Source organism: Vidua macroura, chromosome 6, assembly GCF_024509145.1.
Source record: "Vidua macroura isolate BioBank_ID:100142 chromosome 6, ASM2450914v1, whole genome shotgun sequence".
Taxonomy (NCBI): Eukaryota; Metazoa; Chordata; class Aves; order Passeriformes; family Viduidae; genus Vidua; species Vidua macroura.
The window spans coordinates 52,412,053-52,439,561 of NC_071576.1; the positions used below are offsets into that span (position 1 = coordinate 52,412,053).

At 46.7% G+C, this 27,509-nt stretch overlaps 2 protein-coding genes across 3 annotated transcripts; one reads left to right on the forward strand and one right to left on the reverse strand.

Annotated features, from left to right (window-relative positions):
• Positions 1-205: 205 nt before the first annotated feature.
• TMEM9B (TMEM9 domain family member B) lies at positions 206-8,711 on the reverse strand. The gene is made up of 5 exons (XM_053979548.1): positions 8,554-8,711; positions 6,757-6,848; positions 4,960-5,068; positions 3,945-4,079; positions 206-1,364 (listed from the first exon to the last, which is right to left on the reverse strand). The coding sequence occupies exons 1-5, from the start codon at positions 8,629-8,631 to the stop codon at positions 1,209-1,211; spliced, it is 570 nt and encodes a 189-aa protein (XP_053835523.1). The 5' UTR covers positions 8,632-8,711; the 3' UTR covers positions 206-1,208.
• Positions 8,712-21,819: 13,108 nt separating this feature from the next.
• SVIP (small VCP interacting protein) lies at positions 21,820-26,688 on the forward strand. 2 transcript variants are annotated; one of them, XM_053979477.1, is made up of 4 exons: positions 21,996-22,407; positions 23,330-23,380; positions 25,589-25,702; positions 26,494-26,688. In XM_053979477.1, exons 1-4 carry the CDS (start codon positions 22,345-22,347, stop codon positions 26,506-26,508), a joined length of 243 nt encoding a protein of 80 aa, XP_053835452.1. In that variant the 5' UTR covers positions 21,996-22,344; the 3' UTR covers positions 26,509-26,688. The 2 variants fall into 2 exon arrangements, with proteins under 2 accessions (XP_053835450.1, XP_053835452.1); XM_053979475.1 differs by lacking the exons at positions 23,330-23,380; positions 25,589-25,702; positions 26,494-26,688 and adding an exon at positions 22,817-22,900 and having other exon boundaries at positions 21,820-22,407.
• The last annotated feature ends 821 nt before the right edge of the window (positions 26,689-27,509 follow it).

Below are 27,509 nucleotides of genomic sequence, written 5' to 3' on the forward strand. Positions count from 1 at the left end.
TAATTCAACTACATATGCATAGCGACATCTGAGTCAGGGATTAAAAACTTCTTTCAATTAACAATTTGATGAGCCTTTCTTTACCCAATCACTGAACAAGTACATAGTTCTACTCTGAAGCATGTTTAGAGGAGTATTTTTATAGATGGAATTTACATGCAGCATAATGAGGGAGAAAAATGATGACAAACTGATAACGCAGATGCATTTTCCAAAAATCAGTTTTATCTTTAATTGTTACATTCCAAAGGGGATATATGAAAGTTAGTCATCCAGCAACTGTACAACCTCTGAAGAGAGATGAGTACAGTCACAGATAAAAAAATACACCTAACTCCCAAGATGACACGTGCTAGAGAAAGTATGTGCCTTACACCATCAATCCAGACAAATGCAGGAAGATTTTTATAATAAATATTTCATCATATACTAACTCCTGAGACTTTACCCATGAAAAGAAAGGGAAAGATTTTATAAGAGCTATCATAAACCTACAATATATTAAGCTGTTAAAGCAAAATAGAACAAAATCTCAACACGGTCTTGAATGTGCACTGCATTTGAATTCATCTACATCACAGTACTTGAAATATGCAGCTCCAGGAGTCAGTGTCCACTTATGTTTTGCCTTAAGTAGGCAGACATCACTTGCCATACAAGCATCTTGAAAGTATGAGTGCAAGAAACCAAATGAACACAGCCAGCAGGGTTTCATTCTCTGAGACCAAAACTACACTGCAAGACTTTGATTTTCAGTACCTAACATCAATCAGCAGAAAATCCAAGTATATTTACAAAAGGTCTTTACATAAAGTGATTAGTGAGTTGTAAGTTATTACTGTGTTCCCAGGTACTTTTTAACCACATAAATAGTAGAGAGAAATATATAGTTAAAAACCACCATAAAGTCACAACTGTAAATAATGTACCACAGTGGCAACCCAAGGTATCTTACAGTTTGTTTTCTTTTCAGTTTTGTTAGTAAAAGCCATTTGAAAACATAAAGATTTAAGCTTTTGGTTAACTAATCTGTTTAAACTCCTTCCACTCCAGTACATCCCTTCAAAGTTCAAATACTTCTTTAATTCATTTTTTTAAATCAATAACAAATCATTCAAGAAAGCTCTTCTGAATTGGCAGGATCAGGAAGACTTCTGTCAGCTCTTTCCACTAGTCCACATCCCTGGAGCTCCTTCCCAGAGCCCTTCTTAGCTCAGCACAACGTGCCGGTCAAAGACAGACTTGCGCTGCTCCTGCACCTGGAGCTTCCAGCGCTGCTGGGCATACTCCACCTTGTTCAGCACGTTGGCGCGGCTCCGCGAACGGGCCAGCACGTCGTGCGCATTGGCGAAGGGCTGGTGGTCCTGCAAGGGTAAAAAGCCACCGTTACTCCTCATGAGGTCCAGCTCCAATCCTGCTGTGTTGTTACATTTTCACAGGAAGTGGGGGGGTGGTTTGGTTTTGTCTTCCTTTAAGGTAAATGAGATGTTCCAACAAGCTGGTCAGTAACAATGACCAAGTTTTTGAAATGTTGGAACTGTACTTCAATTTCTCATTGACAGGAACTTGCACAGATTTCCCAAATAGACCACACTTCATTGTACTGTCAATTACCTGCTGCCCAGGTAAGCTGCAGGATCACAGCAGTCTTGCATCCATTTGCAGCCCAGAGCAGACCCAGGCACTCCCATGACTGTGGTGAATGCACTTCACAACGGAATTAGGCTCAGCTCCCTGACAGCTCCTGGCCATTTCCTGCCAGGCAGTTCAGGATGTTCACACACAGCTTCTATATCAAACCAACACACTCTGATGTTTACCAAACTAAGCCTATTGTGCTGAGCTGTCTGAAAGCATAGTGTCAATACAGCTGTTTAAGTGACAGAGCTCAGCAAGAACCGAATGCTTGTTTAATGTTTACTCTCTCTGTTTTCTAACAGTACCTGCAAGACTTTATTTTCTGCTAGCAAATATAGCCAAGTTATAAACAGTAAGAGTTGGAAATGAACTTCTTATTTGGCTATTAAACTGTTTGGACAAAGTTATGCTGCTAAAGCTACATCAGAAAGTATCATATATACAATGCATAATGAAAAATAACATAATTATGTCCTATATTAAAAAACTGTCTTTTGGTATCCCTACATTTCACTTTTTTTTTTTCCCAGAACACTTTTGAAGATATTTACATTAATGGATACTTTATTTGTGATACGACTGTGCAGAGCAGCTCAATGACAACTGTAAGCTGTACATAGATTATCATTAATGATACCTATTGAAATGATTAAGTAAGTCCCAAAGCCACAATGAGCATTAAAAAAATATTCCCATAGAGAACAACAGACAATCCCTATCAAAAGAGCTATCATCTCATCATAAAAAGTTATACAATTGGATATACCTAGAATCAGCATTTAACAGGAGACAGGTCATTTCATTCACAGGGGAAAAAAAATCACAATAGCAACACATGGTTTGCTACTGTAAAACACATGGTGAGAGAACACAGGACAGGCTAGATGGTACTGGCCTTTCTGACAAACAAGATTCTCAGCTCCAAGTCTAGATACTGTCAATTTCTATGTAGACAATAAGGGGAAAAAGAATTTAAGAGGAAAGAGGACTAAGGAAGTGGCTTACATTCATCAGTTGCCACTGTCATCAATGGGCAACAAGAAAGAGTGAATACACTGCCTTGGAATTCAGCTACAAAATCCACGGACATGGTATTTTTGAAGTGTGACAAGAATTTCTCAAGAACTTGCAAGAGGGAAGGCAAGAATGGGGATAATTCATAAGGGACAATAAATTATGTTATGTTCACAGAACAGCTACAGCAAAACATAACATTGGTTAAGATGGATCCAGACCTTGAGGTAAATTTATTTGCAGTTAACCCGAACTCCACATGCAATCAAAAGACTAACTCACATTTGGAGGCATTAAGATAATTTATCTAAGCTATAAATTTGTCTGAGATATAGCATACAGCACAAGCTCACTTAATTCAAGCAGGAGCTGCCCAGTTTGCTATAAGAATGCACACAGAGGGGAAGAGTCATTCAAATACTTCCTTTCAAAAAAAAAAAAAACAACAAACCAACAAACACTCAACTCAAAATCCTCCTAGAGGATGCTGGGAAAATCTCACATTGTCAATACAAAGACAGTTGAAACATGTCTGCATGTAGGGAAGTTCAGAAACAGTGGGACAATCATGAGCCATCGTTACTTAAAAAGTGTTTCTGTTTGCTAAGGGGATAATCAAGTACTCAAACTTCAGCATATTCCTAGATAACAGCTTTTATCAGCTACATATGCTTTATGTACCCTGATTTCACAACAAAAATATGTGATTGTTACCCAGTGCTAGAGACTGGAAAGGCCAGTAATGACAGGAAGCCGTGTCACTGCTGGACTGCTCCCAAAAAAAGCTCTTCTGACCTGTTGGAATATACTGTCACATTTTGAGTTCTGGCTGTAATACTAAGAAATTATTTCAGCATCCATTACTATTCTGCTTCATAATAGTAATTTCTTCTTGAAGTTTTAGCATCAAGAAACTCAAACTTGAACAAGAGAAGATGTTTCTTTTTGTAGAGAGCAATCCAAGCAGTAAGCCGTTCCCATAAATATGATCACTGGCAAGACTGGATCATTAAATCTTAAAAACCTATACTCCTCTATATTCTTACCTCCACTCCTACACTGTTTCTTCTCTGTGCCTAGAGCTGACATAACTGAAGAGGTTCTCACTGCTTTCCAGCCCAGTGAAAAATTAAAGAGTGGCTTCACAGAAGTCATCACACACCTTTCTTTTCCTCTCCAAGCAGGGAAAGCATTTACATGCCCAGCAAAAAAGCTGCTCACCCCAAATAATTATCAACCAACCATCCCAATCTTCATGCTAACCAAGTGCATAAAGACTCTGGTGAACTCACCCCTATGTCTTCATCACTTTGTATGAGCTGTGAATGTCCAAGGAGACGCCTCTTCAGGATGGGTTCCACCAGGGTAAGGTACACCATGTACAGAAGAAGTAGGCCCAAAATGGACAGGTATATGATGATTGTCACCTATATAATGCAAGCACAGTTTATGCCAAGATTGTGACATTTGCTCCCTAGTCTCACAAGAGGCAGCAAGGACCTAAAGATGAGTACAGGCAAAGTTTGATCTTTGGTATTGTCACCAGGTGATTTAAAACCCAGAAACAAAGGAAAATTAACAAACTACAACATGGTATTAAAAGAGTTTAGGGCAGCTTGAAACAGTGAGACCTTGAAAAGAATCTTAGGCTATGGCTCTTTAAACAATTCAGTGTCGTAACTCTCACTTCCACCAAGACAACTGTCCAGCCTGGCCATTAAACAAGTGACAAATCTGGGCCATCCCCCACTGATCTCCCATTGTCTAGCACAGACCTGAATTCAGTCACCAAGCAAAACAAAGCACCAAACTTCTAAAATCCCAAAATAAAGTACTCTGTGTTGTCAAAAACTAAAAGACATTCTGCAGTCTATTCACAGCAGTCCAGGCCTCAGCGGCTCCAATGAGAAGAATGTGAAGAGCACAAACAACATCGGTTAGAACAAACATGGATAAAGAAAATTTATAGTAAGAAAGTAAGGCAGCTGTGTAATGAGAGGCCCTCTGAAATAATAAGGAAAACAAAGCCCAAAGTTTGACAAAATTTCTTAGAACACGCAATTTTAGCAAGGTGTAAAGTCTGATCTCAAAAGTGGAGATCTTCAATAAAGAGTCTCAGGTTCACTTCTTCAGCTAAACTTTAATGCTATTGTTACTGCTCAAGATTGAATAACTACTACAAAAAAGGTACCTTTTAGGCTGCCTTAGAACAGTCTTCCCTTAAAAATAGCATTTCTAAAAGACAATAGACATATTTACTAAACAGTTGAAGTCTTTGATATATCGCAACAGAATTACACTGCTTACCTTAATTGTGACTGAGCTTCTCTCCTCATATTTGCACTCACAACGTAAACAATAAGCTTCTACATCAGGTCCAGGGACAGGCATAGGCTCCACTACATGGAGACAATCACTGAGGAAACATAGAAACTGCCCAGTCAGTTTTGAGCTGGCTTTAGCTGAGCTGTTCCACTCTGCTGCAGGAGCTGAGAAGCTCAGCTTGCTTAAGTTCAGTTGTTCTAAACTGCAGGTACAAATAAATCACTCCGCCACAGTTATGTCACTTAAAGGAGAAATTCAGCTACTGACAAGCTGCTGAACAAATTTTAAGATCTTTCTAACTCAATACAATGTCTTCGTTTTTCAGAGGAAGTATTAAAGCTGATAGCAGAACAAGTCCAAGGATATGAATCCAGCACAAATGCATCATTTGACACTGACATCATGGATAAAAGTAAATTTCAGCTACTAATTCCCCTTCTTTATTCACTCAGAAGAGCCTTATTCCATCTTTTCACTGTCTGAAGGGAGATTAGCCTCTCTTTGACATTACTGAATTTCTTTTTTCTTGTCATCACAAGGTACAGACATTGGGGGGAAAAAAGGGAAGTCAGATGGGTTGTTTCTCTAAGCAGCAAGACAGTGAATAAAAAGCATTCAGCTTTCAGCAAAAGCATTTGACTTAAAAGATTACCAAATATAAGTCAGTTCTCTGTGGAAAAGTGTGGTTGACAATATTATGCACACTCTATAGCACAGCATCAAAATCCAGCTGCCATGAGACAACTGCTTCCAACAACTTACATAATGTTGATCTTTCTGCTGACTCAGGTTGTTATTCAGAGGTCAGACCCTCAGGATCCCTGCAGAGCACTGACAGAACCAGAATCCTTTCTGGTTTCACCTTTCTCCTGGTTACCTCAGTGCTGGCACAGTCAGCAGCAGGTAGTGAAATACAAGGCCTGAAGTGACAGCAGCAGCCTGGGACTCAACACTTTACTGGGCTAAATTACAGTGCTGCAAACACTCAGCCAGGCACCAGCTCATCTCTTCTGTCTTCTTTGTTCTTCTTCTTTATAGCTGCAACTGCTGAGTGCCACCTCACAGCCTCTGGAGGGGAGTGGAGGGTTTATTTGTCTCATTTACGTGAAAGCAGAGCTACATTTTCTTCTGTGGAAGAATGCAGCATTCAAGCTACAAAAATCAAAAATACATGCCAGGTACAATCTGTGGAAATGCTGCTCCTAAGACTGAAAGCTTTTATCAATACACTGCCCAAGTACTGCAGAAATCTTGTATGTTGGTCGAGTACAGTAGTAAAGTCTCTTACTGAGAAGATAAGAAATATTAATATCATTATTTTTTCTTCTCCAAGTTACTAGAAAGGGCAAAATCTATTGGAACCTCACAAAACTCCAGAAACAACAGTTCCTAAATGATGGGATGGTATTCAAGAGTAGAGCAAGCAAAGAAAATACTCCCAAGCCCCAGTTCCAGGTTTGTGTCCCCTTGCCTTTACACCATTCCAAGTCACTGGATTCAAAACACATCACTTTCTTCCCTTCTTCCAAGTCTAAACAAACAACTAAACATGCAAGCAAGCAGACCAAAACAGAAGACAGGGCAAAACCTACAGGGTTTAAGCCTTGTCCCTTGCTAGAGCTGATTTCTGAAATACTTCTGAAAGAAAAGCTCCAGTAAGTTATGGAAATGCTCTGCTTTGTCCTGGCAGCACCACATGAGATTCATAGGTAATCACTACAGAACAAGGCTTTAACCAGTAAGACTTATGATAATTTTGTATGTGCCACACACACTCACCAGTCTTTCTGTGAAACATTTTTGTTGTAAATGTGGCCTGAGTGGTCCTTGTAAGGAGGGCAGATGCATTTACACCGAACATCCTCAGAGTTCTGAAAGTGAAGCAAACAACATGCTTAGAACAAATTATCTTATGTAATTTATATTATCAGGGTACAGAAGGCATTCTTCACATAAGACTTGAAATATTTAACACAAATCACTTGCAAGTATCTCTGAACTCAAGACTTGCTACAAGTTTAAGTATCTCTTACTCAAGACTTGCTACAAGTTTAAGAACAACCCTTCAGAATTATTGAGTAGAGCAATTTGTCAAGTAACACTACTGTTTGAGATAAAAACACATTCTTGAGGGAAAAAAAGGAGTTTAAGCTCATTCCTTTTTCCAAGAAAAACCACACATGCAGAAATTGCTGATGTTGATTAATCAATTATTCAGTTTATGAGGACAGTTGCTTGTCAGATAAAGTGATGAGCTTAAAAGGAATGAAAGAATACTAAGCTTATTTTAGCAAATAATAAGAGACAAAGGATAAACATGGCTTATCTAAAGTTCAAGGCAATTTCTAGTGGCATTGCAAAAGAATGTGTGAATAAGTATTGGTAATGAACACTGAGCACAGGTCAATTGGAAAACCCTGACTGCACTAGCACAGAATCATAGAAAGCTTTGGGTTGGAAAGGATCATCCAGTTCCAACTCCATTGCCACAGGAAGCGACAGCTTCCACTAGACCAGGCTGCTCAAAGCCCTGTCCAAGCCAGCCTGGAACACTGCCAGGGTCAGGGCATCCACAGCTTCTCTGGGCAGCCTGTGCCAGTGCCTCATCACCCTCACAGAGAAGACTTTCTTCCTGATACCCAACCTAACCCTACCCTCTTTCAGTGTAAAACTTTGTCCTGACACTACATGCCCATGTAATCAGTTCTTCTCCATCTCTCTTAGAGATTCCAGGTACTGGGACTATTTCAGGTACTGCAATTAGGTCACCTCTTCTCCAGACTAAACAATCCCAATTCCCTCAGCCTTTCCTCACAGGAGAGGTGCTCCAGCCCTGTGATCCCTTCCATGGCCTCTTCTGCACTGGCTCCAGCAGCTCCGTGTCCTTGCTGTGCTGGGAGCCAGAGCTGGGTGCGGCAGTGCAGGGGGGTCTCAGGAGAGCAGCATAGATCCCCTCCACGTACCACACCCTACCCCACAGCGCTTCTGCTCTGCCGCAGAGGAGTCAAACCCCTGATCACCATCAAAAAGGAGAAAATCCAGACGTGTTTGGAGAAAATTCAAACGCGGTGCTCTGACTGTAGAAGACACAGTGCTCTCTGCCCGCGCCAGAGAACTGCGGTAGCAGTCCCACACATTAATGCAACAGGGAGCGCCAGGAGCGGAGCGCCCGCACTCAGCGCGCTGAGGCCGGGCAGCGACCGGAGCAGCGGCGGGCCCGGCGCTCAGCCCCACCCAGCCCGGGAACGGCAGCTCCATCTCCACTCGCAGTTTTGTGTGACGGTGTCCAGGAGCACCGCGGCAAAGCGACATCAACAGCTACGAGCTCACGGGGAGCGCAGGAACCGGGGCTGTTGCCGAGACCGCGCCGGCGGCCCTGCTCCTTCGCCGAGCGGGGCAGGGCAGCGCCCGCACGAAACCACCGGCTCCGGCCTTCCCCTACAGCCGCCCGGGGCAGCAGTGGGGCCGAGAAGGCGGAACCACCCGCGGGAACCGAGCGCCCGGCGGGGGCGGCGGACGGAGGGAGGGCCCGGTACCGGGAGCGCCACCGTGACCCGTCCCCCCCGCCCCGCTCACCTTGGCCTCGGCGCCCAGCCCCGCCAGTGCGGCCAGCAGCAGCAGCAGCGAGCAGAGGCGCGCCCCGCGGGCCGCCATGTCGGGCCCCGCCGCTCTGTGGCCGCTTTACCGCCGCTTGTCGCCGCCGCGCCGCCGCCGGGCACCTGCGGCCATCACTTCCGCCTCACGTGAGGCGCCGTCCGGTCGTGGCGGCGTCCCCGCGGGAACGGCGGCGGCGCACCATGGTTCCGGGTGCGGGCCGGCACAAAAATGTTCCTGGAATCGTGGAATCGTCAGGGATGGAAGAGACTTCCAGGGTCATCGATTCCAACCACCAATCCAGCCCTGTTAACCACTAAACCATATCACCCAGCGCCAGGTCCAGAAACCTCTTGAACATCTCTAGGGATTGTGACTCCACCACCTCCCTGGGCAACATATTCCAATGCCTGACCACGCTGACAGTGAAAGAATTTGTTCTAGTCTGTAACCTGAATATCCCCTGACTCAGCTTAAGGCCATTTCTTTGAGTCCTCTCACTGCAGGCACGGCAGAAGAGACCAGCCCCCATCTCACTGCAGCCTCCTTTCAGATGTAGAGAGTGATGAGGTCTCCCCTGAGCCTCCTCTTCTCCAGGCTAAACAAACCCAGCTCCCTCAGCCGCTCCTCGTAAGACACATTTCCGAAGCCTTTCAGGAGCCTTGTTACCCTTCTCTGGACACACTTTAGTATCAACATGTCCTTTTTTAAAGAGAGGTGGGGCTGACTAGCCTGTGGTTCCTCAATCTTGGCCCTATTAGAATCAGTTTATTCCAAGAAATTATTATTAGTACCGCTCTAAATGCAGTGTGTGAGCAGCAGATAATTCAGTTTTTACACATCTGGACACACAGTTTTATAAATCTTCATGCTTGACAGACAGCTGTTTCTCTGAGAAGACATCACTAAAATCCAGCAATGTTCTTCATTTGTCATGTGATTAATTATTTCCACCCAAGAGCTGTGATCACCGTCTTGCAGAGGGCAGCCAGTCTTGGTGAGAAGCAGCATTTCCAGCTGTGGCCCCCAAGAGCTGGCAGATGAAGCCATCTACAAGTCTCCCTCCTTGTGTAGGGACCCCAAACCCAGCTGGTACTGCCAGGGCTGGACCCAGCCTGTCCCTGGCACTGCTGAATAAAGGCTTGAGCCCAGCCTGGGAAACAGCTCGGGCCCATCTCAGCTCCTCTGACAGCTCCACAGAGGAACAGCAGGCTGTGTGACTCAGCCTGTTTATTCCTTCTCCTCCTTCCCATACCTTCTATCTTTCTTGCAGCCATTCCTGTAGCAGAAGGGAGCCTACAGGATGAGTGGAGAGGGACTCTTTGCAGGAGCAGTGACAGGACAAGGGGAATGGCTTCAGACTGAGAGTAGGTTTAGATGAGATATTAGGAAGAAATTCTTTACTGTGAAGGTGTTGAGAGACTGGCACAGGTTGTTCGGAGCAGCTGTGGATGCCTCATCCCTGGCAGTGTTCAAGGCCAGGTTGGATGGAGCTCTGAGCAACCTGGTCTGGTGGAAGTTGTCCCTTCCCATGGCAGTGGGGTTGGAACTAGGAGGATCTTAAAGGTCCCTTCCAACCAAAACCATTCTACAATTCCATGGTTCTCTGTCTAAACTCCCCAGTAGCAAAACTGCTTGTGGCCCAAAGCTACTCTGTTTGCTCTCTCCTTCCCCAGCCCCCACTTGGTGGCTGTAATTTCATAATCCTTAAATTCAGTAAAATTTTCAACACTGCTCTTCACTGCCTCCTAATACAATAGGTTGTGTAATACCAGCAGTGCATCAGACAGCTCAGGAAAGGAACTGGAGTTACTATGGAAACACAAAACACCTTTCTTTAAAATTCAGGGGAAATTACCAGCAGACTTTAATGAGCCTAAATTGTTTGTTAGCCAAACAATTTGTCTATTGAATGGCTGTACCTGCAACGGAAGTGTTTTGAAGCACAAAGGTGGCTGTGTGTCTTCCCCACCACCCACAGCCATAGTCTACAATGGGCAGATTGGCTGCTGAGTTGAAAAACATGCTGAATCTTTAGAAAAACACAGATCACATTTTGAGCTGAAGTAAACAATATGCCGTTTCAGAGGCATCACTGCCTTTGGAAGAGTTTGGTGTAGAAAAGAGAGCCTGATAAACTAACTTTTTTTTTACCCATTCAGAGAGTTCAGATACACAGGTAATAAATGTGCTTTTATTTAGGTGGCTGGAACAGCCTTTGGGACCTTCAAGCCCAGTCTTGGAACGTCCTCAAAGCCAGGAACACCCAAAAAATGAAAGAGGACCTTGTGAGCCACAGGCTCTTGGTGCTGCAGGAGCTAAAGGTTACTTCTTCCAGAAGATGAGTCCATTCTCTCTGCCTCTGAGGCTCTGGGGAGGAGGCAGCCCTGGTCCCCCCAGCCATGGAGGTGCATCCTCCTGAGCTACTGGGACACAGCCTGAGCAAGGCTTTTGGGAACAAGAACCGAGGCTATGCAACAAAGGAACAGCACAGGCTGTGCATGTCTAGGCAGGGCAGGTGCTCCAGGGCCACATCTTTCCTGCTTAGTCATCTTATAAAAACAGCTTATCAAGAGCTCTATATTTCCAGGCACTGTATGTGCAGAGTGAGCTCCTGCATTCCTTTCCCTGTTGCACTCTTTCCAAAGCCACACGGTCCCTGTAGCCAACAGGGCGCTAAGCTATGTGTCTGCTCCTCCTTACTGTGCTGCATTGATTCACATATGAATATGAGTATTTTCAAACTGTTCTTTACAAAGTTCCTTGATGCTCTGTGGTAATTACACTGAACTCTGCTGTGCTGCGTCAAACAAATGGCACCTTGAGTCTAGGACACATCCTGCGCCATTTGGATTTTTTAGAGGAAGCCAACCAGTCAGGGCCACAGGTCCCTGATAATAAGTGCTGGCCCTTTTCCCTGTGAAAAAAAGCTCACCACTCATGGTTCCTGATGTCAATTTGCAGGATGCGCTTCAGACTGTCAGGGCAACAGAAGTTCGAGGTGGTGGCAGGTTGGGTCTGAGACACATCCTGTGCCATACGAATTCTTTGGAGGCAGCCGACCAAGCAGGGCCACAGGCCCCTAACCAGGAGCGCTGTAACTTTTCCCTGTGAAACACAGCTCGCCACCCCAGGTTCCTGATGTCAATTTGCAGGGTGCGCTTGGGACTGTCAGGGCAGCACAAGTTCGAGATGGTGGCAGGTTGGGTCTGGGACACATCCTTCGCCATTTAGAATTTCAGGAGGTGGCTACCCACTCAGGGCCACAGGTCCCTGAACACAAACACCGTCTCTTTTCCCTGTGAAAGAAAACTCACCACCCCAGGTTCCTGATGTCAGTTTGCAGGGTGCGCCTCAGACTGTCACAGCAGCACAAGTTCCAGGTGGTGGCAGTTCGGGTCTGGGACACATCCTTCGCAGTTCTGAGTTTTTGGAGGCGGCCGCCCACTCAGGGCCACTGGTCCCTGAACACAAACGCCGACCATTTTACCTGTGAAACAAAACTCGCCAACCCAGGTTTCTGGTGTCAGTTTGCAGGGTGTGCTTGGACTGTCAGGGCAGCACAAGTTTTGGGTGGTGGCAGGTTGGGTCTGGGACACATCCTTCGCCATTTAGAATTTATGGAGGCAACCACCCACTCAGGGCCACAGGTCCCTGAACACAAACACCAGACCTTCTCCCTGTGAAACAAAACTCGCCACCCCAGGTTCCTGATGCCAGTTTGCAGGATGAGTTTGGGACTGTAAGAACAGCACAAGTTTGAGGTGGTTGCAGGTTGGGTTTGGGACACATCCTTTGCCATTTAGAATTTCAGGAAGCGGCCTCCAACTCAGGGCCACAGGCCCTTGAACAAAAAAAGCACCAGCCGTTTTCCCTGTGAAACAAAACTTGCCACCCCAGGTTTATGAAGCCAGTATGCAGGATGCTCTTGGGACTTTCAGGGCAGCACAAGTTTGATATGTGTCGCCGTTGAGCAGGATGGGAACAGAAGGCCTCCAAGTTAGAAGGCAAGAAATGAAACTGATTTATTTCAAATGCACCTCTCTATATATAGACAACATTGTGCAGACTAATTTCATTGGTCTTAAAGTAAAACCATCTCACACCATTGGAGTGCAGCGAATGACGCACGGCAGCAGAACATATCTATAAACAATGTGAACAACAAGAGAGATTAGAGAATTATTTACATTCTTTCCCAACTGTTTCAGGCTCTCACCTGGTTAGAAAAACCTCTCTCTTTCTCTCTGGCTGAACTGAGAATATCCATATTTCCTCCGTTTCGTTTACAAAAAAAGAAAAAAAAAAAAGAAAAAGGTGGTGTTTGTCCCCTCCTGCAGGGCCCTTGCAGGAAAGAGAACAAACACAGCTCGACTCAACTCCAATCAATCAAAACCTCAATTTGGATATTGACTTAGAACTTTCAAAGAGATTCCAAACTCTTATTATAAATTTCAAGAAATCAGTTACCAACTCTAGGATAGTAACAACTCATTGTCAGTCTGCCAAAGGACTGGCAGTCCAACTTGTCAAAACCCATTTCCAAGTGTGAGCAGATGCCCACATGACAGAAAAGAAGGTAATAACAAACACGTGGACATACCCAAATCAGCCAAATTCGGAATTTGGCAAGATGAGTAATATCTGTTTGCCACAGCTGCCAAGCCTTTAGGCCTCTGGGATTTATCCCAGCCAGTAAGGTGCAGCATGTCAAGCCTTGGTTGGCATTCATCAAATTGCTTTTGCAAGGTGTGTGCATTTGATAGAAGAATCATGCAAGGCTTTGGCCCATGCAGCCATGTTTTCAATGAACAACTTGCATGACAAATTTGAAATCAGGTCCAAATTGCATCCTCAAAGCTTTCAAAGCAATTGAGTGAAATTGACTCAATTCAGAAATTGACCAACTTCAAAAACACTTGAGAAATCTCTGAAATGCCATGGCCACAGCCCTTAATTCAATCACTTGGGCCGAGGCTGTCGTGGCTTTCCAATACTTTGAGCTGCCAGTAAAACACAGCTCTTTCCGCCTTTTTTTTTTTTTTTTTCCCAAAAAAAAAAACCAGCAGCACCTGCGGGCTCTAGGACCCTGTGGTGCTCGGTGAGGCGGAGGGCCCGGCCCAGGGGGCCAGACCAAGAGTCCCAAACCTGGCCGGGGGGACGGGAAGCCCAGGCTCTCTGCCGAGCCAAGATCCACTCGGCTCGATCCCTCCACCCAGCCTCTCACCGGTATCTTTTGCGGCCCCTGAATCTGGGGTCCCTGGGACACTCCATGGCCACCCACAGATGGGCGACCCATTCCAACTTTATATTTCGGTGCACGCCCCCATCAGGCTGCGAGAATCCCGGCAATTCCTCCGGCTTTTCACCCTCCCCCCACCCCACCTGGCCATGGATCAAGCCACAGCTTCTCGGGACCCCGCTCCTCCCGCTCTGCGAACAGGAGCAGGACGCGCGGAGCGCGGGTTGGGGAGGTTTCCCCGGGAATATAAAATTCCACCCTGGTTTGGGGGATCTTGGCACCATTCATGCCTGCCCAGTACAAGGGGCTGCTCTTCGCTCCCAGTGTGTTTGCTCTGCCGCGGGATGCAATGGACTGAATCGCGGCCCCACCCTCATCTCCAGCCACGGTAGCAGCAGCAGTGGCGCTGCTGCGGACCAAGCCGGAGTTCGCTCCCGCTGCCTCTGCCTCAGTGGGACAGAACTCGGGGCAGTCTGGGGGAAGTGGAGGCAGTGGTGGGCTTGGATGCAGGTTCTGAAACAAACAGGCTGGATGTGTTGTCCAGCACAGGGCTGCCTGCCGCTGCCGGCGGCGGATCACAGAGCGAGGTCGCTGCTGATGAGTCGGCTTCAGGTGGCGCGGCGGCGGGAGCCGCTCCGCCCTGCGGGCGCTCCCCGCCCGCACCAAGCGGCGCGGCGGATGCAGTTTCCCCCGTGCCGTGGCACGCCGCCAGCCCAAGCGGAGCGGGGGGCGCGGCTTCGGCGGCGTCTCTCGGCGCTGGCGGTCCCGGGGTCAGCGGCGGCAGTCGGCTCGCTGGCGGTCCCGGGGTGGGGGGGCCGCGGCGGTGGCGACGGCGTCTCTCTCAGGAGTGGTGCTGGTGACCGCGGCGGCGCGGTGGCTTCTCTCGGCCCCGGCGGCGGAGGCGGGCTCGCTCCGAGCGGAACGGAGGGGTGGAGCGAAAGGCAAGGCTGCCGCTGCCGCTGGAACGGTGGGCGGAGCGGCGGGCGGGGCGGAGAACCCCGCTGCCGGCAGGGGTGGCGCCATGGCAGGCGGGGCGTGGAAGGTAGCCACCACCCCTGGCGCGGGAGCCAGTCCCACAGACGGCAGGGCGGAGAACAACATGGAGGTTCCGCCGAAGATGTGTTGCTGCACTGCAGGCGCTGGCATCGCAAAGGATATAAAATCAGCCGGTCCGCACGGCGTACAGAAGGGCGGACCGGGAGGCAGTTGCGCCTGTCCCGCCGGCAAAGCCGGGGCGGAGGCGTGCCAGGGGATGGATCAGAGGCTCCATTGCCGGTCCCAGCAGTACAAGAGGGTGGGACCCATACATCCGCGCAGGCTCCATCAGCGAAGGAGTCGGGGGGGTTCCAGTTCCCACTGCGCCACGGACTGCGGGCGGCGCCGGCTCCCCTGGGAATGTTGTCCGGAAAGAGGGGGGCTGCGGAGCCGCGGGCGGTGGCGGCGGCCGCCGGTCCGGGGCCGCCCCGTGCAGTCCTTGCAACGTCGGTCGCGCAGCGCGGGCTGCGGCGCGGTCAGTGTCCGGAATCCCGAAATGTCCCGGTCGGAACTGCTGCTTCTCGAGGACTCGCCTCGCAGGGCTATGTAGATGACCCCCCAGGCTGTGAGCAGTTCGGGCGCTATTGCGTCCCCCTTGTCCAACTGCTTCATGAGGCAGCGTCCCAAATCGTGCCAAACTCTACGATCAAAGACGCGTCCAGGGTCCGCAGAAAATCCATGGTCCCGAGCCCTACTCAGGAGGAGAACGAGCTCGGCCTCAGATACCGGAATGCCCAGGTGCGGGAGAACGCTTTGCCAAGTATTCAAGACCACCCTGTCAGCCGTAGATGGCTGGTTCCCCATTGTTAGGAAACCCTAGCAGACGTCCACTTCAAGAGACATACAGTCCACTACTTCAGGGAAAACCCGTCCCACTCAGTTCTCGGCTTCTAAAAGCCGACCCGCGATCCAAACAGGATCAAGCCTTCTCCAGAAAGCACATGGTTTCAGCGTTACCTCTCTAAGAGGGCAAAGGTGTCCGGCCAGAGCCTCCAGGCCACTGGCGTGGAGCCACGGCCACAGAACCACCCCCCCCACGGCAAGACGCTGGGGCTCGGGTCTTCAGCCTAGGCTGCAATTCCAAGAGGGGTCACCAGATGTCGCTGTTGAGCAGGGCGGGAACAGAAGGCCTCCAAGTTAGAAGGCAAGAAATGAAACTGATTTATTTCAAATGCACCGCTCTATATATAGACAACATCGTGCGGACTAATTTCATTGGTCTTAAAGTAAAAACATCTCACACCATTAGTGTGCAGTAAATGACGCATGGTGGCAGAACATATCTATAAACAATGTGAACAACAAGATAGATTAGAGAATTATTTACATTCTTTCCCAACTGTTTCCCAGGCTCTCACCTGGTTAGAAAAACCTCTCTCTTTCTCTCTGATTGAACTGCGAATATCCATAGATGTGGCGGCAGGTTGAGTCTGCGACACATCCTTTGCCATCTGGAGTTTCAGGAGGCGGCCGCCCACTCAGGGCCAAAGCCCCAACCATGAACTCCATCCCTTTTCCCTGTGAAACAAAACTCACCACCCCAGGTTCCTGATGTCAATTTGCAGGACTCGCTCAGGACTCTGAGGGCAGCACAAAGTAGTGGTGGTAGCAGGTCGGGTCTGGGATACAGCCTTTGCCATTCGGATTTTTTGGAGCCGGCTGCCCACTGTGGGCCACATGGCCCTGTACACAAACGCAGGCACGTTTCCCTGTGAAACAAAACTCACACTCCAGGTTCCTGATGTCAGTTTCCAGGGTGTTCTTGGGACTGTCAGGGCAGCACAAATTCGAGGTAGTGGTAGGTTGGGTCTGGGACGCATCCTTTGACGTTTGGATTTTTTGGAGGCGGCTGCCCACTCAGGGCCACAAACCCTTGAACACAAACACCAGCCGTTTTCCCTGTGAAATAAAACTCACCACCCAATGTTCCTGATGTCAGTTTGCAGGGTGCATCTAGGACTCTCAGGGCAGCAAAAGTTTGGGGTGGTGGCAGGTAGGGTCTGGGATGCATCCTTCGCCGTTCGGATTTTTTGGAGGTGGCTACCAACTCTGGGCCACAGGCCCCTGAACACAAACACTGGCCCTTTTCCCTGTGCAACAAAACTCACCACCCCAGGTTCCTGATGACAGTTTGCAGGGTGCGCTTGGGAGGATCAGGGCAGCACAAGTTTTGGGTGGTGGCAGGTTGGGTCTGGGACACATCCTTCGCCATTTAGAATTTCAGGAATCGGCCGCCCACTCCAGGCCAGAGGCCCCTGAACACAAGGACCGGCTGCTTTCCCTGTAAAACAAAACTCACCACCCCAGGTTTATGATGTCAGTTTGCACGGTGGGCTGGAGACTCTCAGAGCAGCACAAGAATGACGTGCCAACAGGATCGGTCTGGGACACATCCTCCGCCATATGGAATTTCAGGAGGCAGCCGCCCACTCAGGGCCAAACCCCCAAACACAAACGCCAGCCCTTTTCCCTGTGAAACAAATCCCACTACCCCATGTTCCTGATGTCAGTTTGTAGGGTGCGCTTGGGACTGTCAGGTCACCACAATTTTCGGGTGGTGGCAGGTTGGGTCTGGGACACATCCTTTGCCATTTAGAATTTCAGGAAGTGGCCGCCCACTCAGGGCCACAGGCCCCTGAACAAAAACACTGGTCGTTTTCTCTCTGAAACAAAACTCGCTACCCCAGGTTCCTGATATCAGTTTGCAGGGTGCGCTTGGGATTATCAGGCCAGCAGAAGTTTCAGGTGTTTGCAGGTTGGGTCTGGGACACATCCTTCACTGTCTGGAATTTCAGGAGGCAACCACCCACTCAGGGCTACAGGCCTCTGAGGAAATACACTGGCCCTTTTCCCTGTGAAACTGTACTTGCCACCCCAGGTTCTTGATGTCAGTGTGCATGGTGCGCTTGGGACTGTCAAGTCAGCAAAAATTCGAAGTGGTGGTAGGTTTTGTCTGGGACTCATCCTTCGTCATTCTGGTTTTTTGGAGGCTGCCGCCCACTCAGGGCCAGAGGCCCCTGAGCACAAACACCAGCCCGTTTACTTCTGAAACAGTACTTGCCACCCCAGGTTCCTGGTGTCAATTTGCAGAATGCGCTTGGGACTGTTGGGGCAGCACAAGTTCGTGGTGATGACAGGTTAGGTCTGGGACATATCCTGCTCAGTTTGCATTTTCTGGAGGTCGCTGACCACAAGGCCGCAGGTCCCTGATCACAAACGCTGACCCATTTCTCTGTGAAACTAAGCTCACCACCAGAGGTTCTTGATGTCAGTTTGCAGGATGCGCTTGGGACTCTCAGGGAAGCACATGTTCAAGGTTGTGGCAGCTTGGGTCTGGGACACATCCTGTGCCATTTGGATTTTCTGGAGGTGGCAGTCCTCTCAGAGCCACAGGCTCTTGGACACAAATGCTAGCCCATTTCTCTGTGAAACAAAGCTCACCACTCTGGACATGCTGGAACTCCAGTAAGAGCTGGAGTCCAAGGTGGCAAAGTGGTATGCCACTGTTGACATTGCTAACATGTTTTTCTCCATTCCTCTGGCCACATAATGCAGGCCTCAGTTTGCTTTCCCCTGGAGGGGCGTGCAGTTCACCTGGAACTGACTGCCCCAGGGGTGGAAGCACAATCGGGGGACTGCCATGGACTGATCCAGGCTGCATTGGAAAAGGGTGAAGCTCCAGAAGACCTGCAGTACATTGATGACATCATTGTGTGGGGGAACATGGCAATGGAAGTATTTGAGAAAGGAGAGAGGATCATCCAGATTCTGCTAGAAGCCGACTTCACCATCAAGAAGAGTAAAGTCAAGGGACCTATCCATGAGATCCAGTTTCTGGGAGTAAAGTGGCAAGACAGATGGCATCAGATTCCAACTGAGGTCATCAACAAGATCACTGTGATGTCTCCACTGACCAGCAAGAAGGAAACACAGGCTTTCTTAAGCACCATAAGTTTTTAGAGAATGCACATTTCTGAGTTTAGCCAAATCGTGAGTCATCTCTACCTAGCTACCCACAAGAAGAATGAGTTCCACTGGGGCCCTGAACAGTAACAAACCTTTGCCCAGATTAAGCAGGAGATCACTCATGTGGTAGCCCTTGGCCCAGTCAGGACGAGATCAGAGGGGAGGAATGTGCTTTACTTTGCAGCCGGAAACAATAGCTTGTCCTAGAGCCTGTGGCAGAAGGTGCCTGGGAAGACTTGAGGCTGACCGCTGGGATTCTGGAGCCGAAGTTACAGAGGATCTGAAGCCAATTACACTCCCACAGAAAGAGAAATCTTGGCTGCCTATGAAAGAGTTCAAGCTGCCTCCGAGGTAATTGGCATGGAAGCACAACTCCTCCTGGCACCCCAACTACCACCCTGGTGCTGGGGTGGATGTTTACAGGAAAGATTTCTTCTACCCACCATGCCACTGATGCCACACAGCAAATGGATTGCCCTCATCACATGGTGCACCTGTATTACTGTATTAGAAACCCAAATTGCCCTGAGATTTTGGAAAAAATTACAAACTGGCCGTAAGGTGAAAACTTTAGTCTCACTGATGAAGAGGAGCAGGAACAAGTGACATGGGCTGAATAAGCTTCACCATATAACCAACTACCAGCAGAGGAAACACGCTACGCTCTTTTAACTGGTGGTTCCTGTGGCATTGTAAGGATGAAACAAAAGTAGAAAGCAGCTGTATGGAGACCAACATGACAGGTTGCACAAGCTACTGAAGGAGAAGGTAGATCAAGTCAACTTGCTGAACTCAAGGTCATTCAGCTGGCTCTAGACATTCCTAAAAGAGAGAAGTGGCCAAAGCTATACCTTTATACTGACTTGTGGATGCTAGCTAATGCTCTGTAGGGCTGACTTGAAAAGTAGAAAAAGGCCAGCTGGCAGCGTAGAGGAAAACCAGTCTGGGCTGCTGATGAGTAGAAAGGCATTGTCACTCAGGTAGAGAAGCAACCTGTAAAAGTCTGCCATGTAGATGCCCATGTCCCCAGGAGTCAGGCTGATGAAGAACACTGAAACAATGAACAGGTAGATCAGGCTGCAAAGATAGAAGCATCAAAGATAGACTTAGATTGGCAACATAAGTGGGAATTGTTCCCAACTTGATGGGCCTATGATGCCTCAGGTCATCAGAGCAGAGATGCCACCTATAAGTGGGCATGAGACTAAGGGGAGGATTTAACCATGAACAGTATTTCTCAGGTTATCCATGACTGAGACATGTGCTGCCATCAAACAGCCCAAGCAAATGAAGACCCTACAGTATGGTGGGCAGTGGTCCAAATATATGTATGTGGAGGCCTGGCAGAGTGACTACATCACAGTGCCCCAGACACGCCAAGGCAAGCACTATGTGCTGACCACGATGGAAACCACCACAGGATGACTGGAGACTTACCCTGTGCCTCATGCTTTGGCCTGGAACACCATCTTGGGCTTGGAAAAGCAAGTCCTGTGGAGACATGGCACCCCTGAGAGAATTGAGTCAGACAACAGCACCCATTTCAAGAACGGCCTTACCTGGGCCAGAGAATATAGTATTGAATGGCTATATAATGGATATATCATATCCCTTATCATACACCAGCTACCAGGAAAGTTGAACAGTGTAACAGACTACTTAAGACTACCCTGAAAGCACTTGGCAAGGGAACCTTCAGAAACTGGGAAATGAACTCAGCAAAAGTGGATAGTCAACACCCAAGAGTCCATCAATCGAGCTGGTCCTGCCCAGTCTGAACCCTTGCACACAGTGGATGGAGATAAAGTCCCTGTGGTACACATGAAAGATATTTTAGGAAAGACTGTTTAGATTAGTCCCACCTCAGGCAAAGGCAAACCCATCTGAAAGATTATTTTTGCTCAAGGGCTTAGTTACACTTGGTGGGTAATGCAGAAAGTTGGAGAAGCCCGCTGTGTACCCCAAGGAATCCGAGTCCTAAGTGAGAACTGTGTGTAAGGTTTCATTGTGTAGAGTTCATTGATTTGGGTATGATGCAGATGGTAATAAAATAAGGGGTGGAAAAAGTCTTAGGTTGGAAATGCAAGATGTGGCTGGGGGTGTGTATTCTATTGCCATCTGTTAGATGTGGGGCATTTATCTTCTGTTAATTGGGCCACCTGTTAAAAACAGGCAGGACAGTTTTCTTTTTCTCTTCCACAACCAATCCTCCCTCCAGAAAATATCTTCTGTTAATGTGCCATTGAGTGTCACCGCATGACTGATAAAATTCCATCATCCCATTGGGAGATGCTCCACCCTGGGGGAGGAGCCAAGCATTCCTACCTGGATAGAATCTGATATTTGGAACACCACAGCGGCTTTTCCCCACTGGATTCCCAGAGAAGCAGCTGCCTTTTCCACTGGATTCCCAGAAGAGAGGGCCCATCTACACCACCACTAGAACTTCAGAAGAAAACTACACCATTCTACAGGATCACTGCTTCAACAGAACCACATTTGTCACTGCAGGAGGACTGCAGCCACCATTGAATGGGACTGCTGCCACCATCCTGACCCACAGGGTGTCAGGTCATATTCTGACTCTGTCAGTGTTGTTTTGTATTACTGCATTTTTATTTTTCAATTTTTTTTCCTAATAAAGAACTATTTCTCCTACTCCCATATCTTTGCCTGAGAGCCCCTTAATTTCAAAATTATAATAATTTGGAGGGAGAGAGTTTACATTTTCCATTTCAAGGGAGGCTCCTGCCTTCCTTAGCGGACACCTGTCTTTTCAAACCAAGACAGGGGTCATTAAGATCCCTTCCAACCCAACCCACTCTATGATTCTACTGTGACATGATTCTATGCCTAATTACAGATGCATGGAACAAACACAAAAACTTAAATTTGTACTTCACAACAATGAATGACATCACAAGTTCGTGAAATAAATGCTAGGACAAGAACAAAAAAGATAAACCTTGTTCAAAATTACTGAGGTAGACAAGAAGCTTGGCAGATGTTGCATGATCATTTATTAAGAATACATTTTATACTCATCACATAATCCTTGGGGATTGATACATGCACCAACACTCAAATTCAGGAAATGTTCTTAAATACGGTAATGCTGGAGTCTACTATAAATAATTGGAAGAGAATGCTTCTTTCTTTTGGAAGAAACCGCAGAAGAGCCAGAAAGTGACCCCTTCAATCACCTGATCAGAGACAGATCTGCGCTGGCCTCACCAGCTGAGCTCCGGCAGCGCCGACAGAGGGCAGCGCCGGGCAGGGCACGGCATCGGAAATGTTGGCTGCCGGCGGAGCACGCCGCCAGCACGCCCTGAGCCCGGCATCGGCCAGGAAACCAATCGCACTATTCTCCCTTTGCCGTCACAGAACACCTTCCATTGAATTCACTACCGGGGCACTCGCGCGTCCTCGTTCCAGCCTCCGCCCCGGCCCCGCCCGCCCCCGACGGTCCCAGGCCGGGGCGGGCACTGCCGGCGCTTCCTCCGCGGGGCTTGTGGGTGGTCGGGTTCGCCATGGGGCAGTGCCTGCCCTGCATGGGGGGCGCCGTCAAGGACGTGGTCGAGACGCCCGACCCGGTGAGTGTGGGACGGCGGCGGCGGCCCCCGGCGCGGGGGCGCTGCCCCCTCCTTCCCCCCGTTGTTTATCGGTGACGCCTGGCGTTGCCGCGATGAGGGCGAACGCAGTGGGCGGTGACCTTCCTTCCTCGACATGGAGGCCGGGTTGCGGGGCTGCTGCAGTGCCCCGGGAAGCAGTGGCTGTGCCGGGGAAAGGGAGCCCGTCCTTCGGCCCCCGGCCCGGGGTGGGGAGAGCTGTTGGGCCGAGGCCAGCCGGGGCACCCCGCAGCTTAGGGCCTGGCGCCCCAGAACCTCCTGCTGCTCTGCCCCACAGATCACTCGTGGGCACTGTGGTTGTATGGAGATCGGGAGTTTCGCGTGAGACGTGTTAGTGCATAATTGTGGCCAACATGACCCCCATTTTTACAAGAAATAGGAAAAGCTGTGCTTTTTTTCCCGGTGGATAGTGATGCTCGCTTCTAACTACCCTCCACTGCATGACATTTTTCCTAGGTGAGTAAGAGCCCATCTCTGGTTTGTACCCCTCATGTGAGGATTTCATGGGGGAGAAGGGAAGGAGCCTGCTTTGCCTGGGAGAGCAAGCATTCCCCTTTCCAGACTCTAAAAGAATGTTTCATACGCTGTGTGCCATTTCACTGCAGTCTCGATTTTTTAAGTGAAGATGCAGAATAGCTGAACAGTGATTTCTGGTGGGGTTTAACTGTGTATATGTCAGCAGCTGCTCTTCTGGCATATTAGTCACTTAAACCACTTCATTCTTGCAGGCTGGCAGTGCAGGGAAAGATTATGCTAATTGACTTGAAGTTGTCATTTTGTGGGAGTTAGTATCACAGATTTGAGTCGTACTTAAAAATTAAGACTTTAAGAAGAATGCAGAGACTATATTGAAGTAGAATTTCATTGTCTTTAACATTTTCTCTAGGAAATAAAAAGAAGACAACTAGCAGAAGCCGCTGAAAAGAGGCAGATGGAGGTAATGTCTGATAAAACATCATTTGTTGAAATTATTTTTAGATAACTGGTTTATGGAGAAAATGGCTGTGGCTTCTCTGGTGACACTGGGTATCATGTTTGGATTGTGGGAATTGTAGTTGTGTACTTTCCTGGTATTATTAATGTTGTACATTTATACCTTTCTTGTATGTATTAAGAATTTCACAGGTAGGTGCTCTAAGACCATTGCAAAGTAACTGAGCTTGTTTGGATGGGAGATATTTTACAGTAGTTTTTAAAACAATCTAAGAACTGGAAGAGCAACTTCAGCATTATTTTTTCCTTGTTCTAAGACTTGAAAACAAGAGATGGAGAAGTATTCAAACCAGAGTGGTCAAACAATTGTTGCAGTGGCAATTTCAAGTACACTTGTACTTTTCTTAAAAATGCAGGTTGTATGCACTTGCAGGTTCTTCTTTATCAACAAGGCAACAGTTTGAACGTGTTTATCAGCTCAGATTCCAGCAAAGATGTAGTATTAACTTAGTCTTTTGTCTTTTTAAGGTTGCCAAGCTTTAACTACTTAGATATCTTTAAAGTTAGAAGAGGTAGGATACAAATGTTCTAGTTGAACAGCCAACCTGTTTTTTTTTTTTTCCTTACATGCCTCTAGAAAGACTTATAGCATATACTCTTATTGTAGATTTTGAATGGTGTGTCTTAGAGACACCACAGCTGAACTGTGAAGAGAAAGGATTGTTATTTGTGTTAATGTTAGTGACATGACACATTGAATTATGAACTGGCCATTATGCATGGGGACCGTGCTTGAAGGGAGTTTAGTAAATAATTGGAGCAACAGCTGAGTGATGCATTAGACTCCTTAAAACCCTTGATTTTGTGTCATTCTATGTACTAAAAGCAATCCACATGTTGTTTTCAACCACAAATAGGTTTCAGTCACAAAGAGATTTTTAAGCATAACTGTAGGAAATAGCTAGCTCTTAACTGGCTAAAAAGCTTTCCTGAGAGGAAGGAGAAATGAAGCAATTAGGGATGTGGATGTCCTTGAAGCTTTGTGGGACCCATTATGCTGACAAAGAAAAATTGAAGTATCACTGTTACTTTTTGTTTTCTTGGAAGACAGAGAGCTAAAGTATCTGCCAGGATTTTCAGGACCTATCTTTGAGGTCATTTTAGCCTCTGAATGTTGTGTAATGGAGATGTCTTTCAAGCAGCCATACTTAGTTTCACCCTTGTGAGGGGACAAGAGAGTAGATCAGATGTCCTTCCTTTTATGCTTAGTATTTTCTTGTACATGCTACTTAGCTGCTCATTATCCCTCCTGACATCATATGAGCTGTTCTTCCTTTTGGGGTGCTGCAGACAGTTTGGGAACCTGACTCACTTGGAAGCCCAGTTTCCTAAGAGGCAGAGAACATATGGTCTAAGTAGGTTGTTACTTGGTGGTAAGATTTGTCTTGGTACCCCACTGAGAATTGAGCTTATTGTCTGGACCTTGAAATTCAGGTGAGAATATTGCTGTTTTGTCTTATACAAAAGATTTTAGCATCTTTTGTATAACTTCTGCTATGTTGTTATAACCCTAAACTTGGACAAGAACCAGTTTTTAAAACATTTTAGTTTTTTTTTTTTCCTATTTCATGGTGTTAACTGTAATTCTGATGCTCTTGCCATCTAGTCTAGATTGTCATTAAACAGTTCTACAAGGATATGAAGCAGGCAGTTCATGACAGATTTTTCATTTGGTACTCCTGCTACCCACACACCCTGTGACATTTTGAAGGGTGGACTGTCACGCAGGGTATTTTTCACAGATCACAGTTGAAAAGTTGAACTTCACGGCCTGGGCTAGCACTACAACACAGCTCTTTTTCTCCCCTGTTCATGAGGGTAAAAGTAGGCCCTGACAATGAAAAAAAACAGACTAAAAATTTGTGGACTTTTGGGAAGGGAAGTTCTGGTTCTGCATCTGAGGATTACATATTTTCACCTGGATGTAATAACAAAGGGAAGCAAAAACACCGTCATTTACTTATGGGACCAAGACTTCACAGAATGAGGAAATATCCTGAAAGGGCTATTTTGGTATGATAGTAGCATTACTAAGTGCTTCAGTCTTTTCATGCAAACCACAGTTCATACAATAGTGTTGCCAGCACTTGCAGTTTGGTTTCTCTCCAGAAAAATAGCTAACTTGGTCTTACTGAAATGTGTTTTCTCCCAGGCTTCCTCTCGAGGTATTAAGAATGCTTACTCTGTAGAGCAGAAGAAAAAGAAACAAGAAGAAATAGAAAGAAGAACTGCAGCTTCACGTCCTGGAGGAGAAGGAGGCTTGAGAGTAAGTTGAAAAAAGAAACAATGTGATACAACTGTTCTTATATTCACTGTGAAAATCTGTTCCGTCATGTAGAAGATTGACTAACTTGAGGAAAAACCAAGAGGAAGGGAAATGGAATAGAAATGGAAGCATGTGTAATTGTCATGCAGTGTTCTTAATGAGGCTTCATCATTAGGACAGAAAGACAGCGGCGATGGCAGAGAGCTTTCCCCCCCCGTCTTCCCAGTTTCTACATATATGATGCATCAGTTTTACAGGTCTCTTAGCACTGGGGACCTCATCACTGTGTTATCCTGTACTCAGTGTCCCTTTTCAGTGCCAGATAAGATTATCTCTCTTCCCTCAGAGCTTATAGAAAACATTTGAACTAAGTAGGGTGATGGGTTTGGGTTTGTATGTCTCTCATTACAAAACAAACATAATGTTGGCATAAAATTACTACTATTGCTATTCTAATGTGAACTTTACCTCAGAAGGCCAGGCAGAGAGTTAATGAAGAATTACAGTCTCTCCAAAACAATAGATGTATCTGATCATTGAAACTCAGGCTTTGTAAACCTTCATCTTTTGCCCTCATTACCATACATGATTCAGGAGGCAGGAGTTTGTATAAGTTGCCACTGATACATGGCATGTTCATCACTTGCTGGGATAAAAGATTGAGTATTTAAAGATGAATGGAGAATTTATTGTAGTTCAACAACCTTACAGTGTTTGTTTGCTTTGGGATTTTTTCCTTTCTTTTCCTTATCTCCATACAAACCTGTGGTGTGGTTTGTTTGTTTCTTTAGTGGCAGGTTGGATAACACGTGACTTCTGAAGAGAAGATGATTGATACTTACTGCCAGTAACTTGTCAGTTTCTGCAGCCAAGTGGCACTTACCATGTGCTGTTTACCTCTGAAGACTCAGCAGTACTTTGCCATTGTGGGACAATGGATGTGGAAACATTTAACAAAGAAACTTAAGAACTAATTCTGAACACTATGGTTTTGCAACTTTGTTTGTTTGTTTGTTTTCCATGCATGTTTTATTGCTTCCCTGTCAAGACTTCCTGTCAGCTGGAAGTGGCCTCCTTATGTGTAGTCAGTCAATATGTGTATACCATCTGGTCAGTTGATGTCTGTCTGTCTGTGTATGACTGGCCTGAGCAAGCTCAGGTACCCACGTGTTGGTTTTGATGCTTATTTCAAACTCTACAATTAAACTTTCTCCAAGTCCTCATGTAGAAAATTTTTCATATATAGATATGTATTTGAATATGTGGATGACAGCTTTTTTTTCTGTTTCCTAATGACTCTTGCACTGCTTAGGAATTTAGTGCCTTTTTGTAAAAAGAAAAGTAGAGTCATGGTGGGTCCTTACAAATGGAATAATTTTGTGACTAGTAAAAGAAAAAATAGAAACCTTATAAATCCTGTGTACTTAGATCAATAATATCATTTTATTATGTGTATAATAATTGTTCTCATTTTCTCATGTGGGTTTCTTTTGAGTCTGTAAGTATTTATACTGAATACTGAAAGTTAAACATGAAATTAAAAATCCTGTTATTAGTTTTATTCATTTATTACCACAAGAGAGCAATGCTAACCTTCTCAGGATTTTGAAAAACAAACAGGAAAACAGTTACTATGCCATCATCTTGCCAGTTCTTTTCCAACAGTTTCTGTGTTATCTATTTAGGTGGACTACTTACGGTGCAAAAACATTTTCTTTTCCCCAGAGAGCATTGTGCACATTATGCATGGACTCAGTACCGCAGTTGCTGCATTTCTGACCTAGTCAAGATACAGAGGCTTTTATTT